The sequence below is a fragment of the Battus philenor genome, unplaced genomic scaffold (assembly GCF_028537555.1).
Source record: "Battus philenor isolate CCGP_79_NKW_IND1 unplaced genomic scaffold, ilBatPhil1.0.hap1 SCAF_16, whole genome shotgun sequence".
NCBI lineage: Eukaryota > Metazoa > Arthropoda > Insecta > Lepidoptera > Papilionidae > Battus > Battus philenor.
The window spans coordinates 12,546,377-12,563,326 of NW_027181678.1; the positions used below are offsets into that span (position 1 = coordinate 12,546,377).

Below are 16,950 nucleotides of genomic sequence, written 5' to 3' on the forward strand. Positions count from 1 at the left end.
TGCACTTTGTTGCACGACTACCACTGCATGTGCGGAAGTGGCTAAATATTTTGCTTTATTTTAAAAGAACCTCAAGGTAAATATTGCTAACTTACACAAAAATATTTTAATGATTATATTGTTTTAATAGATAAATATTATATTTTCATGTCTAATGTATAATTAGATACAACATTTATATTGTATGTAATATGTGGGAGTTACATATATACATATTTTACATTACATTACATACCACTTTAAATTAGGAATACGACTTTGTATTATATGTACTTGTATAATACAAAGCTGTTATATGCAATCAATCAAAAGAACACAATAATTAGATACGCTTACCATGACTGATATGATAATTGTTAATAATATCATGATTTAAAGAAATACCCGTACGAGGAAATCCCCTTTGCCGACGATGGTAGGCTGTTCTTCTATCTTCTAGTATATTGTTGGCTTTATTAAAGTTTATAGGTTTCAGGTCGTAGATTTTTGACTCAATTTTGCAATCGGAGGGATTTTCACAGGTTTTAAACCTTCTGTGAAATAGTACATTTTGAAAAAATCGGAATGTAAAAGTCGGTCTTACATCGATTTTCATATTTTAAAATCTTAGTGCATTGCCGCATTGTTCATGGTTGAAATGAACTAAAGTGAAAAGGCTGGTTAGGTACTGTTGTAAGTCCACTAAAAGCCTTAAGGTTCTAAAGGGGATCTTGTTGAGGTCATCGGAAGATACTGGAAGCAAGCAGCTTCCAACCGCTGATCTCTATTGAAAACCAATACCTAGCAGTGTACGTTGTACGTAAACTTTTTCATCAATCTCTAGTAATTCATAAATATATCGAAAATTTGAATATAATACTCACATTAAAAATAAATTTTTAACATACTATGAAGACTGCACCATAAAATAAAAAAGATTTAATATATAGATATTAATTTGCACACATTAAAGCAATACTTGTGTAAACGCTTCTTTATATTCTTTATAAATATTGATTAAACAACTACAATAATTTTTCATTTCAATTACAACAATGCAGTTTTAAAAATGTTGTAACTAATTAATAAAACATTTAAGTCAATCATGAATCTTACCGGTATCAGAATAACAATGTATATAGTCCGGTTATTTTTTTTATACCACAAACATGATTTAATACACATAACGTCGCGTTTCCAGTTTACTTGTATCCATAGATCCGTTCCAAGCGCGCGTATTTAGTCAAACTCAGTGATAATATATACGTAATATATAATTGTGATGTTAGTTGTGTAAAGATGACTTCCACGTACATTTTGTTTTTCCTCATTTGTTTAGTCGTTAATTATGTAGTCTGTTACGAAGTGGCACCAGCGAAATTGGAAGCAATTTATCCAAAAGGTCTTCGTGTATCTATTCCAGGTATGTTCAATAATTTTTAAAGATATCTACTATTAATTATCTGTGATTTTCATTGTATGTATATACATCTTTTTAAATAGACAGATTGGAGAATAAAATGAAAAGTCAAGTTCTGTTGAAAAATATGTGATCTAATATTTATAAAAATGACAAGACTGTTAAATTGATTGACCACATTTAATTTATTGAAAAACTTCCATCAAAAATAAAACGGACCTTTTTCGTGGTTGAGAATAAAAAAAATAAAAGACATTACTGCCAATATTTTTTTATTGTATATCAATTATGACAGTTGAGTTAAATAAAAAAAATCTTATAAAATTATATTGTTATAAAAGTTGTTTATAAAAGTACTGTGTATGTATAAAGATGTTGCGAATAAAATTTTATTAGGTTTACTAAGAATTTAAGATTAAAATATTAAACAATCTTAAAAAAGTGTTTTTACTAAATAATAACTAATTTTTAATAAATGTGTACAAAAGGAATTAATAATTGAAAAACCTCAAAATTTAAATTAACTTTTTTTTACAACAGTAAAAACTGAGACAAAAGTTATGGTACCTAAATATTAAAAAGAATGTTCTTTTTTTAAATTCTTTTGACCTAAAATATTTATTAAAAGCATATTTTTAGTATAGTTGTGGAAAAATTAGAGACAAGACAGGATTGGTCGGAATTTATCTTATTAAAATCTAAAACGAACTCAAAAGAGCCTGCTGATAACGCTCAAACCAGTTTCAAAGGATCTTTCATTTATTAGTACAACCAGAGAATCATATTTAAAAGAAATAGAATCACTATTCGAATTCTACAGATATGGACATATTTAAAAATTGTTGTTAGAGCCGCGAAGGTCAAATCGCTTACCGTCTACCGTAGTACACAAAGGCCAAATCTAAAATCTCGCGAGTTTTTTTTTTATTCATCACAAATTTTTCGTTTTCTAATTACTTTATTTCCTTGTTGTCGAGGTACGTTAGAGGTCATGCGCTTATCTATACAATATGGTCTTGAACTCTAACAGATAATATAATTAAATTTGCAATCACATTTACTGTAGCTTTTGTAGTTTTAAATACATTAATGTGAATCGATTCAATAATTTGTTGGAAATGTCAATAATTTCTCAGAAACTATACTTATTATATTAAAAGAAAATAAGGTTAGGTTATGTTAATATAAAAAGTTAACCATTATAAAATTTATGTCCATACACAAAATCGTTGCAATAAAGTTTCTCTGTTCATTATTTACATTTTGGCAAAGGCTTCTCTAAACTATTGTTCTTTGATGACTCATCTCTAGAAATCTATTTCAAATGAACGTATATGCAAATATTATCTTATTAATCTGGATGGTTTATGTTGTACAATGTCATGCAAAAATTGGAGAACATATCAACAATACGTAATAAGACATCTAGACATCAAAGATTTATTAAAAAAATATGTATATGTAAAAGTTTTCATCTTTGTACACTCCACTTCAAATGTTTTATATAAAATGTAATAAACCATTGATAAATCTTCAAGATCAAGTAATTTTCGAAGTTGAAATAATGGTCTTTTCAAAAAACACGATAAACGAAATCGAAACACGACAATCGAAATTATGTCCTACGAATCAAAAGAAATTTTAATTAAGCGATTTTGTATTGTTGTGTATAAAGAGACAATTCGTCGTTAGATCCCTAGGGATGAAAGAGAAATGCTTCATTATATCACAAGAACAGATATAAAATGTATTTCACTAACTTTACTTAAACATCTGAACTTAAATTTGTCCACTAAAATGAAGCCTCGGAGGCGAAGGCTTTGGCAGCGGAATATTCGAGACATCACTTAAAGGTTCTAACCATTTGCAAGGCTTAGAAATAAAAGTACAATCACATTAGAGTAAACGACAAAGAATGAAAGAAGTTTGTCCCCGCCACACTGTCAACACATACCACACGGACGACAATAAAGGTGCGATAAGTAAATTTATCAAAACGGTAATGTTCGCATCTCGAGAGTAAGTAATCAAGTACAACTTTAACTCACTAACTTGAAAACTATGTAATCTGTGATAAAATGTAAAATAATCAAATAAAAGTAAAATAAAAGATAAGATAAAGTAAAAATAATGTGATAACCAAAAACTGTGATAGTAAGAAACGAGGCGAAGAAAGTAGGACGATAAATGAACGGTAGAAAGTAAGTAAAAGAAAGATATAAATTGTAGAATGTAAGTAAAAGAAAGATAGATCATGAGAAGTATGACAGAAGAGCATGAAAATAAAAAAGAAAAGAAAGTGAATCATTAAATGATAAAAACGTCCCTGTCCCATAAATAAGCGCCCGGCCTTCAATAACAGGGGCCATATAAAAAACTTACTTACTTGACGATATACAACAGGCAAGCGACAGTCATAATAGAAATTGAAAAGAAAAGTTTAAAATTATCGACTTGTAGATTATTATAATTAGATAGGCAAAGACAGGACACTAAAGGTGTTTTATTACTTAACTATAAATTCCACAATAATCTCTTTAACACATTCACTGCGGCTTGAGGTCGATTCAGCCTCATGGTAGACTTTGCACTGGTGCGGCGCGTAAAACTCGAGTTTTCTCTCTAGTGCGGCGGCTGTTTACATTCAACCGTATGAGGTATGACAAAGACAAATATAGCTTTCTTTATGTCTGCGAAGCATTGACTCAATATTGTAAAAAAATTTTGATGAACATGAGGCAGAAAAGGCCTCAACCGCACTACTAGGAAGTTCAGCTTGAGGCTGATTCGACCTCAGCCGCACCAGCTGAAAGTTCTTCAAAATTGGGCCCGCAGTGAACGTGTTAAGCACAGCCTAATTACACATTAATGCTGTAAGAGATATCGTTATTCAACCCTTAGATACTCACTGCAATACATCGGCCTATCCAGAAATATGGGCGGGTTGGGATTCGCAGTGTGGTACACCTATTCCCCGATTTGCACGGTACTTGTTTTACACGTTTTCGCTTTAACACGGTTTTCCTATGGATATACGGATTTTATTACCATCTCTCATAATGTAAATATTTCTGCTTCAAACATCGAATCGGCACAAATAACTTCGAGTGATGAAAGTGAATTCGATCCTTCGATTCCGAAAAAAAGAATGAGAGTTATTTCTGACAGTGATAAAGGATAATAAAAAACCTTTGGTTTTATTTTTTGTTCTTCTGTTGAATAGTTCAATGTATTGTAATTAATTAAAAAAAGTGTTTGCATAATATATTAAATATTTTAATTGAACAAAAAATATTGAAAAAAATCACAACTGTTAATTAGCAAAATTATGCATTTTCTGCAAGCTTTTCGATTTACACGGTTTTGACTTGAAAATTTTAATTTTTCGATTTAAACGTTTTTCTCAGGAACGTATCTACCGCGTAAATTGGGGGACAGGTGTATTATAGTACGCAAAGGAGTCTACAGTCTATCCTCTTGAAACTTGTTAATGATGACAATCCTAAATAATAATGTACAAATAAAAACAGTGGTAACCAAGAAAGACTAGAGATCGTAAGTCGTGGATTCGATTCACTGTATACAGTCTTTTATATGATTCATACTTTGTACATTATTTATATAGGAACGCGTGCCATAATACCAAACGATGCTCGGCAACCTCTTACTTAACATGGCGAGTGTGGTTTATTTCCCAAAGATATTTTTGAAAGAGTCCTATGTTTATCAGTGGGCGTTTCTGGGCTTAAACCACCACGAATAATGTACAAAGTGTTAATTATATATAAGACTGTAAAACTGGAATCGAATCGGCTACATACGATATCAAATCTTAGTCCTCTATCTCCACTACTGGTCGTGTATATTCAATTACATCTAATAAAGTGTAGTTGTTTTTGTTCAACATTTGATAGAATATAGAAGTAATAGTTTTGTTTACTACGTATTTTCCGCTTCTTAAAATCAAACATTATTAATTCCAAACGTCTCATTTTAAATATCACCAGATTTATTACGCTCGGAAGAGGAAGAGCTCAGAAGGTAGTAATTTTATTAATATCGTTATAAAGATATAGTAATATATAACAAAAAAAAGTTCACAGCTGGAGGTGAACTTCCCCATAGATTTCCAATAGGACTGGTTCCAGTTTACCTTTCAAAGATCGACGGAAGGTGCTTGATCGTCTTACACTGGATTTGACAGCCCGTGGTGTTCACTTTGGAAACATAAGGCCTCAACTGTCTGCCACCTGCCACTTCAACCAGCCAATCCGCTGGTCTTTATTGGTTGCTTTCGTTAGCGTACATATCTCCTTAGTTTTGATTCGGTGTAGTAAATAATTTTCCAATTGCAACTTCCCATAAAATTTGATATCATACAGAATTAAAACATCAAACATTGTGATGTGAAGTAATCCAGTAAATGAATGAATTTGTTACAGATGACGGCTTCAGCATATTCGCTTTTCACGGTAAACTCAACGAAGAAATGGAGGGTTTGGAAGCCGGACAGTGGTCCAGGGATATAACAAAAGCAAAGAACGGTAGATGGACCTTCAGAGATCGTGATGCTGTTTTGAAGATCGGCGACAAGATATACTTCTGGACGTACGTCATCAAGGATGGTTTAGGCTACAGACAAGATAATGGTGAATGGACTGTGACAGGTATAACATAAATAGATTTTCTTACCTTCGAAATATCTCTCTATTTATTTATTTTATTTATTGTGCACGCTAGGATACATTAAAATAGTTTGATAATAATAAACAAAAAGTACAATGAGCGGTCTTATCACACAAGGCAATCTCTTACAGACAACCGTAGTATGGAAAAGGTAGAATTATTAATAATGGGTAAATAAGGTTTAAAACACCACTTTGCTTCAAATTGCCAATTCATTATTTCACAGTATTTTAAATTATAGGTGATAAAGCTTAAAAGGCTCAATTTTCACCAAAAAGCTCTAAAGCTTTTTCAATACCTGATTCCAATCCCATTACATAGGGTGATAATTCTGAAAAATGTTCCGTTATTTTAATTTTTCTTATAGAATGTAATAGGCCAATAATTACAACAATTTGACGGAATATGAGCTATACATTGACATCTTTAAACATTTATACCTTTAACCAACCGTCTTGTAAAAACCTCGAACTTTGCGAACTGGGTTTCCAAGATACTTTAAAAAAACTACAAGGAAATCTATTATTTTTCAAATTTATTCCATGGCAGGTTTTGTCGATGAAGAAGGAATTCCAGTTAACGTCAACGGCACACCTATAGACCCCACAACGCTACCACCACCCACATCTACTACACAAGTACCTACACAAGCTCTTACGCAGCCTCCTACGCCTTCTCCGACACAAGCTACCACGAATCAACCGCCAGGGTATGGGTGTGAATTATCAGCAACCGAAGTATCCATGCCTGGATACGTCTGCCAAGGTCAACTCCTCTTCGAAGACAACTTCAATGGAAATATTGAAACTGGACAGATTTGGAAACATGAAATCAAATTTCCTGGAGAACCAGTAAGTCTTTGAAATGACCATGTATCAATAACGATATTATTTGATATTTATTCATGTGCTAGCTGTTCCGATAGACGTACTACCAGAAGGTATTGGCAGTTCTTCTTTCTAAGTTTTAACTTTGCTCTAAATCCGGGAAGTTCCAGAACTTTTTTACCCGAAATTTTTAAAGTCTCTTTAGGGTATTCCCACATCGTTTCATCCGATTGAAGCCCACTGCGAGGCATAGGCCTCTCCCAAAATATATATAGGGGGGGGGGATAACCTATTCTGGCTGGTGGATTGAGGATCGCAGCAACAGCTCATTAACAAGTTTCCAGAGGATGAGCATCAGCGTCCTCTGCGTATACATACTACACTAAGATCGCTAAATCGCCTGTCTACATATTCAGGTGGAGGCATATCCCTATCCCATGCATCGACATCCATGGGCTGAAACGACAACTACATGTAATAATTTAATTTAATTGTTCAGAAAAAAATACAATACATAACAATCAGTTTTAACTGCTGATTATTTGTTTCAGGATTATCCCTTTAACATTTACTTGTCCGAAAATAACATACGAGTTAGAGACGGCCAGCTGTTGATAACGCCGATCACTTTGGAATCAAAATACGGAGAGGATATTATTATGCATACGCTAGATCTTACATCACGGTAAAATTTATTTGTTATACTTTATGAGGAGTTATTTGGACACCTGGCTATATTCTATCGGTGCTTGATGCGGAGATCCTTTCTGGCTACAGTTTCTCCAGGCTCAGAGCTCGCGGATCAGAAACCTGCGAACTAATAATATAAAGAAATCAACGTCAGATACGACTTTGATGTTCTATATTGACTTATTAATATCTACTAGGTTTTCGGAGAAAAGCGTGAACCTTTTCTTCCGAAGACATATTTTTTTAAGTTCTCTTTCCCCTATCTTGATTTTGGGACATGGATATACACCCTCCTACTTTCACCATCCCTCTCTCATCCTTCATATTTTCCATCATCTAACATACATTCAACATGTACGCATCACCCATCCCTCGCCACACTTCCTGTTACATGGTTTTATAAAGCCTAATTACATCACCCACCACCCTGCAATAAAACCGCAAAAAAGTGTGGCGGCTCTCCTCCTGTTCCAAAAGGCAAGCGATATTGATGCATGCTCCAACCCATTTCAATTTCGCAAGCCACTCTAAGTTCTCCATATACAAGACAGCAAATAATTGCGTACACCACGATCTGGTCCACCGCTGGGTGATACAGGTACTCAGAGAATCTCTCGAAGACATTTTAACTAAATCGATATCAGAGTTGGGAGAGTATCGGCTTGAGTCGCCGAAGCGCGTAGCACTGAGAGAGACTTGAGCAGGCGAGATGAGATTATGATGTGGTCGATACTTTCGTATCAAAAAGCAAAGGGAGGCGTATATAACTACGGACCGGTAGGCCCTGCGTTGGACGGCGGCCCATAAAGTGGACAAATTACTTGGATGAAACTGGATATAGGTCGCTTCCAATCGCTTTTATTGGAAATCTGAGGAGTAAGCTTATGTCTTATATCTGAAATGGTAATGATACGCTATACATAAATAAATGAATTGTGTAATTATAAACAAACCTTTTGTTCTTAAATGTAATACACTCACCATTGATATCAGTTCAAATATATTATGTGCATTGTATTGAATCTCAACAATTGTTTCTGAAAGAGCTGGATCATCAAGGATTAGTGATCGCAATCCGCGAGTGTTGTGTAGAACTTCCACTCGCGAGTGGATGGGTGGGCACATAACCTTGTCAGGATCGTAAATGAGAAAAAAAAACCACGAACTAATTTACCTAGAAATATTCGAACTACAACAAAAGTTGAATTACTTAAAAATGACATACTCTTTGCGCATTTGTTTGATAGTTTCGATCAGTATTTTGTAAACATTTCTGTGCCATACCGCCAGTCTTTTTAAAATTCTTACGCCCCCTATGTCACATATATAATTTTATATTAAAGCGAAATGCTTAAACACGTGTCGAGTCCACTTTCGAATTACCCAACTATGGGGCGTAGACTCCATGTTCGGAAATATTTAGATGCAATTGCTTATAAAGGTATTTAAATATTTTTTATGTATGTATGTAATATACATATCAATTTTATTTGTTAAAGTGGTCCCTAAAAACCACGTCTGAGATTTTTGTAAGCTTTTCTCTGGCCAGGATACTTTCAAAAGGGATGCCATAGTAGTTCTAACTAAATTAGGATCATTTGAAATTTTTTCCATAGCGTATAGAAGTATATTATGTCGTACTTTGAACATAACATGAATATATAAATAAATAAGGTATGTATAATTTTTTTAAAAGCATCTATTTACATTTCTAGATGCACAGGAGTTCTGGGCAGTGCTGACTGCTATCGCGAAGCATCAGGATCGAATATTTTGCCGCCCATCGTCACAGCGAAGATAACGACGAAGAACAGGTTCAGTTTCAAATACGGCAGAATAGAAGTTGGGGCGCGTATGCCGTTCGGAAGTTGGCTCATTCCTGGTATGTGGTCATTGATTTCTCTTTTTAGTAGCATATGCATATGATGATATACAATCTACAATAAACTAGCTGGCCGATTTAACACTTATCCTTTGATAAAATCAATTAGAAATTTATTTATTTTATTTATTTATTTACACTTAATTGTATGCCATAGATAATAACTGAAAAAAACACAATTTATACGAAGGTAAAATAGGCGGCTTTATCTCTCGAGGCGATCTCTCCTTCCGATCTTTTGGATGGGGATGAGAGATATGAAGGAGAAGGCAATATAGGGTGTACATACATACAAAACAAAAATACATTCATAATATTAAAAAGGGTAATACATACTAATTAGTATGTGTTAGTGATGTACTATATATATATATATATATATAAATATATATATATATAAACTGACGGCGAAAACAGTTACAGATCTCTCCATAAAAATAGTAAAAGGAGCAGGTACAGTCAATTTCAAGTTCTTCGATGATCTAAGCAACTTATCATGTGAGTCACGTAAGAAAAGAAATCTAGATTTAAGGCAAGAGGGAGTAAACGGGTTAAACAAAATACTATAGAGAAGTGAAAGATGCGAGCATTTTGGCGAAGTTGAATCGGCAACCACTTGAGCTTATTACGAAATTCAGTAACATAGTCATATTTGCGCAGACCAAATATGAACCCAACACAAAAATTCTGATGACGTTCGAGCTTGTTCACCTTAACACCAAGACAGAAGGACACCTTTCTTTCAGTAATATTGATATAGCTGGCATCAAAATAATCAAGTATGGGCACCATAAATATAATCTATATAATGACTATTTTATTTTACTTTTTGTCTACACATAAGTTTCATTTAAAACACAATAAATCTTACGTTAATAATATTTTACAGATATACTACTAGAGCCCCGTGATAAAGTTTATGGTTCAAGAAATTACGCATCTGGTTTGATACGTGTTGCTACTGTTAAGGGTAATCTAGAATATTCCAAGAAGCTCTACGGAGGCCCTATACTATCTGAATCAGAACCTTATAGGTCGGTAATTTTTTTTAATAACAAATAGTTCAATTTCGTAAGAAAAGGACCAATATTAAGCCACTTCCGCACATGCAGTGGTAGTCGTGCATCAAAGTGCACCGCCCGCCAGCCGCTGATAAATGCGTATGCGGCGAACAATGCGAATTACACAACTGCCACTGTTAAATCACTCAACGCGTGTTTTCCCCCTCCACGGGGCATCTTCAGGAGTAATGTTACACCGATTAGTGCCAAACACAGAGTCTGTTGTGTCTCTATATTCATAAATACTTCCAACTTTATTATTTAACTGTGTAACATGTGTGTATATGTATGTGTCTATGTATCATTTTATAATCTTTGAAATAAATGCTATATATATTTTCGCGGATTTCCACGGGGCATCTTCAGGAGTTATGTTACACCGATTAGTGCCAAACACAGACAGACTCTGTGCGGATGTAGCTAAATATTGGTCCTTTTCTTACGTAGGATGGACTTCCGCAATGTAACGCCGTATCCATTAAATAAAAAATAGTTCAAATTCGTTAACAAACTTTTATATAAATCCTAGCGGATATATGTTTTGCAAGCTATGTAATTTGCCCACTGTTACTTCAAATTGTTCATCCCTTGGACCATGTTGGTTACTTTCGTTGGCCTTTAATTCAGGAGTTGAGGCTTCTGACCTGCAAACGCAGCATACGCCACACCAAATGGATGTTCACCGACAAGGTGTGTGACGACCACCGACAAGGTGGACATCCATTTGGTGTGTTTATCTAAGCTGTTAGTTATTTAGGCTTTGTACCTTGTCTTTTAACACCATTACATTGAAGACATGTACACGAAGATAGGTTGTATATGTGTGGGTGTATAGTTTAGTGGACTTGGCCAGTGGTGTCATGTGTGCGAAGCTATGAATGTATTGGTGCATCGTGCAAGACGAGGCTTCGATGTTGGATGTGTGAATGTATCGTATAAACTGTGGAAGTGATGGAAGAATTTTGTTAAATTCTGCTGAAAAAGCGGCGTAGGTATGGAACAAGGGCAAAATGAACAACCTTAGGAATCTTCCTTAGAAGACACCGGAAACAGCCACGTCGAATAGGTCTTGTTAGTAGTAGAGTTATATATGTATGAAGATACCATCCGTATTAATGCAAGCAAGCAACACGAGCAATAAACCATAAGAAACGTTGAATTTTCTGTTTTTAACTACTACTAATTGTTGCTTGATTTATTTCGTAATGTTTATTTTGTAGATCAGCGCATCTCAGGGAGAAAATTAGTGATGACTACTGGGCCAGAGATTTCCATAACTACAGTTTGGTATGGCGTCCAGGTAATTCTTTACTTTATATAAATATAAAAAATTTATGTCAAAATGAAATTACAGCTTTTCTGAGCTAAATCGCTTTTGTAATATATGTAAGAAAAGGACCAATATATAGCTACTTCAGCACATGCAGTAGTAGTCGTGCAATTAAGTGCACCGCCCGCTAGCCCGCTGATAAATGCGCATGCGGCAAACAATGCGAATTACACAACTACCACCGCTAAATCACTCAACACGTGTTTCGCTCCTCCACGGGGCATCTTCAGGAGTAATGTTACACCGATTAGTGCCAAACATAGAGTCTGTTGTGTCTCTATATTTATAAATATATCCAACTTTATTATTTAACTGTGTAACATGTATGTGTATGTGTGTGTTTATATATAATTTATTTTATCTTTTAAATAAATTATTTATATATTTTCACGGATTTCCCCAATATACTCACTCATCACGATATGTCTTGAAATATAAGATTTAGATACTTGAAATTCTGTAAAAATATTTGTAAACCTAACTAAATGTCAGCTAAGAAAGTTTTTTATAAAATTCTACTCACAAGAGGGTGAAGTGAGGAGATGGGGTAATCACTAAGTTCGCGAAGCAGGCGGGTTACAGCAGGTTCTGTAGACGTTACATTATTTTTTTTTATAGGACTTGACATCTTTCTGTTAGATTCTAAATCTTTTCTAATTTATCCAAATGTTGTCTATAAGAAACATGGCACATCTAAAATTACACTTCTGTGCTGTTTCAATGTTTCTATGTTATGGTTATTTTATGTTGTATAAATGTATTGTTTTTACTGCCATATGAATATTTATTTCAGATGGTATATCACTGTTTGTGGATGGAGAGCAATACGGAGAAGTGAATCCTGGGACAGGGTTTTCTGAAGAAGCAAAAAGTTATAACGTAACAATTGCACCGCACTGGGAGAAGGGTAGTCCTATGGCACCTTTCGATCAGCTGGTAAGAGGAGAGAATTTGAATAACACAAGCTGGCAAGATCGCATAATAAAATTGCGTGATTGTTAAACATTGCTGTAGGCTAAACATGTGTTTTGTAAACACGTAATTGTTTCAAAAGGGTAAAGATGTAAAACGTTTAGAAAGGTGATGTATATCTCTTTATACAACCGTCGTAGTCCAACCTTAAGGCACTAGCGGTCATCTGTTCTGCTTGCTATATACCCATAACTGATCCAACAATAGATGTGATTTCACAATATATTCTACTACTACGTAATATGTATAAAAGCTTGTAAAGATGTGAATGTATATGTTCATTTATAAACAGCCTGTATATTATGTTCACACTGAAATATGTACATTAGTTTAGTTTTTATGATGGAATGCGATAGGCTTAAAACTTTTTCAGTTACGTTTACTCAGACAGATAATAAATAATAATTAAATTTATTATGTAGTAATCTGAATTTGGTAAACCCCTTTTTTATCTATATTATAACTAAGTAATTTACTATGCTGTACAATACATTGAGAACAAGTGAACAATATATTCACCCCATTGAAGCTTTTAAATAAAATATATTCAATCACCTTGCATAACAACATCAAGGACACTGAAGGAGACTTATTTCTTAAACGTATGGAACTTTCGAGATGTTGTCATGCTTTTAGTAATAACATATATACTTTGTTAAAAGTGTGTTACTATCTTTGTTGCCATTTCAGCCCATAGAAGCAACCACTACAAGGCATATGCCTCCCTTAGAGATGTTTATGGGGGGATATACCTTAACAGGTGGACTGGCAATCTCAGTTTAGTATTATGGTATGCATAAGACGCTGCTACCCATCCTCTGAAAACTTTTTATGGGCAATGGCAATCCTATATAATTATGGCACAGAGTATAAATTCTATAAAGTTGTATACTGGGAATTGAACTCGGGACTGCCGTTACTCGGCCACACATTTTACTATTACCAATGTTATATTATTGATGCATATATTGTATGAATTATTTTCCGTAAACGGTGAAACAAAATCATTATATCTGAGGATTAATGATCTCGACATATGTAACAGTTTTGGCACTCCTTTCTTTTATCTATCGTTTATGTTCTGTTCCTCTCTTTCTTGTACTTCCTTCTGTATCTCTTTCCGTGAAAACCTTTCTTGGTTTGGAAAACATTTCTTGTTTCGTCGACAATTTTAAAGAATTGATCTTAAATAAGCATCGTTCTTAAAATTCTTCTTAAGTAAGAAAAGGACTAATATTTAGCCACTTCCGCACATGCAGTGGTAGTCGTGAAACAAAGTTGCAAAAGTTGCAACAAACGATCGTTGAATTGACGGTGGCAGTTATGTAGTTCGCATTGTTTGCCGCATGCGCATTTGTCAGCGGGCTGACGGGCGGTGCACTTTGTTGCACGACTACCACAGCATGTGCGGAAGTGGCTAAATATTGGTCCTTTTCTTACTTAGGATGGACTTCCGCAAGGTAACACCAGATTCCATTAAAAATTGTTCTTGCTAAGTTCCTATGCTCCACCAAAAGATTTAGATTGTTTTAACTCGGTCACTTATTTGTTATTTGTTTCGCTTCTGCGATTATTGTCCGCTGCTAGGACTGCTTGACCAAGTTTATTATTTCCTAAGGAATTATAAGCAAGGGTGCCTTCGGAGCGTGATGCGTATCCAGCTATTTTTTTAACGTTTGATCTGATGGTCGATGGGAATAAAAATGATTTTTAATAATAAACAGATCTCATTATTTTTGTGTTACAGTTCTACATATCTCTAGGTCTCAGCGTAGGAGGCGTCCACGAGTTTCCAGATGTCGAGGGTAAACCCTGGGCCAACCGCTCTCCCAAAGCAATGCTTAACTTCTGGAATTCCCGTGATCAATGGCTGAGGACATGGGAGTCCGAATACAATACACTTAGCGTTGATTACGTCCGCGTGTTTGCACTTTGAGGTATTTTTTCACATCTATTCTAATAAACTTGTGGTTGAGTTTAACAGGTTAGGTAGGCAATGGTAAAGACAACACCTAGCTAGCTGGAGCACAAAAATTAAAACGCTTGGATGAAAAATAGACAGTTTATTTTAAAAGTCATCCGCCTACAACTTTAGATACACCAACGCCGTAATAAATTATTTGTCATGCGAATGAAATAATGTTTACATATAAATTTCACCACCCATTTGTACATATTGAACATCGATTCTAAATTAATATAAGATAGTCTTTATTTCAATATTCCATCAAGCGCTAAAGATTTAATACAAATTCACAAAACAACAACACATATGTCACTTGACGCTGTCCGCCATTTTTTATATTTATAATATTTTCGGCGTGAGATGCGGTTTTGACAGCCGCCTACAAATCATACGCCGCGCGTCCTTACATTTTGCGCATGCGTAGACCGATGGATTGACAGATAAGCGAAAGCATTTTGACAACTGTGATTATTTCGCTACAAACTTACTATTACTGTGGTCTCCAAAATCAGAATATCATCATTTTATAGGTTGAATATATCATCCATATGATTTCAGCCGTAGAACCTTCACTGGTCACATATTGGTCTACCCCATAAATTTCCAATAGAAACGCTTGAAGGCAGCCTGTGTCCATCGACTTGATATTGGCATGTCCGTCTATCTACCTTATGTGTAGCGCTTACCGGTCCATGGTCTCCAATCCAGAACTACGGGACCCAAAGATCAAGGCATCTAACACTGTTACCTTGACCAGCTCAATTTTACAACTATTATATTTATAAGTACTCGCAATAATCTTAACATTATGTACCTATAATTAGGATTTTTCAAACTCTTTTGATGGATGAAGTCATGTGACTTTGTCGGCCATTTGCCTTCACATTTTACGTACATTTCTTTCTAGTTTGAAGACGCTTATGCAAATTCTCGGTAAATATGACATCAGTAGCTCACGTTCTAAGGAATTGGAAACATTGTGTAATGTAATATATTGTATAATAACCGTGTAGTTGGTTTGATAATAGGCTAATGACGCCTACCAATAGCGTTCGAAAATAATGACTTTGCAATCATTCCAGTTTAACCGATCGTACCATTTCTATATGACCCCCGTTTTTGGGGGCCTTTTATACCCCCTACCATGCGCAGGGACATGAACCTTACGAATTCGGGTAAAAAGAGTTTTTTAATTTTTATTCTACAATCTCTTTCTTCCTTCATATTATCTTTTATTCGTTCCTTATCCGCTTCACATGATCTGTTTGCATCACCTACCTTCCTTCATCTACATTCCTAGATCTCAGTTCTCATTACCCAATCAGATCATAGTAAAACAGACCTCTCTTTAATTTCAGGCTTTACTTCTAATCGGACATTCTTATTTAGTTAGTAAAAGGTAGATCACTATTTTCCTAACGCAAATCGGCTATAGTCAATTTAGTAATCCTTTTAGTTCAGCTATTTAAACTTAACGCTGTTAAGCTATAGTAAAATTTCCATACATCTGAGAGTCTCTTCTGTAAAATAAAAATGTATTTTCTGTCCTTTATAAAGCCTCTAAACAAATGTATTAAACAGTGTTATATATCCATATGTAACTTATAGTGAAGTTTAAAGTACATGTAAAGTTCAAAGTAAATATAAATTTGTCTTTTTGTTACAGATGCACAAGTGTACAAGGTGTGATAAAAATTGTGTGTAAAAATTTAAAACGAGTCTTTATATGATTAAATATTAAAAAAAAACTATTTGTTGTTATTTTCATTGGGTTATATTTTTAATAACTGTAGTAAATTATTTTTTATTAATTAATAATAAATTAATTGTAATAAAAATTAATAATTGTAGAAAATTATAATATTATAAAGTGCGTAATACACAATATTGCGTAATATTTCGTAAAAATATTGTAAGTACATGATTTTTAAAAGAGTGGTATCAGCTTTACTGATATAAAATAATTTTGATAATTATAACAAACGTCTAATTGAATAATTTTAATAGAATAGAACCTTATATTCGACTAACAGTGATATAACTTTTCGAGATATACGAAGACTCTGGCGGTCTAAGCTACAATTATTATACGAGAAGTTTCTACCAATTTAACATAATACATTATTACATTAGCAAA

At 34.2% G+C, this 16,950-nt stretch overlaps 1 protein-coding gene across 1 annotated transcript; it reads left to right on the forward strand.

Moving 5' to 3' along the window:
• Positions 1-1,198: 1,198 nt before the first annotated feature.
• Positions 1,199-16,561, forward strand: LOC137919104 (beta-1,3-glucan-binding protein 1-like). Its single transcript, XM_068762051.1, has 10 exons — positions 1,199-1,402; positions 5,842-6,066; positions 6,635-6,936; positions 7,464-7,597; positions 9,318-9,484; positions 10,374-10,518; positions 11,766-11,845; positions 12,669-12,811; positions 14,595-14,784; positions 16,480-16,561. Exons 1-9 carry the CDS (start codon positions 1,279-1,281, stop codon positions 14,781-14,783), a joined length of 1,509 nt encoding a protein of 502 aa, XP_068618152.1. The 5' UTR covers positions 1,199-1,278; the 3' UTR covers position 14,784; positions 16,480-16,561.
• The last annotated feature ends 389 nt before the right edge of the window (positions 16,562-16,950 follow it).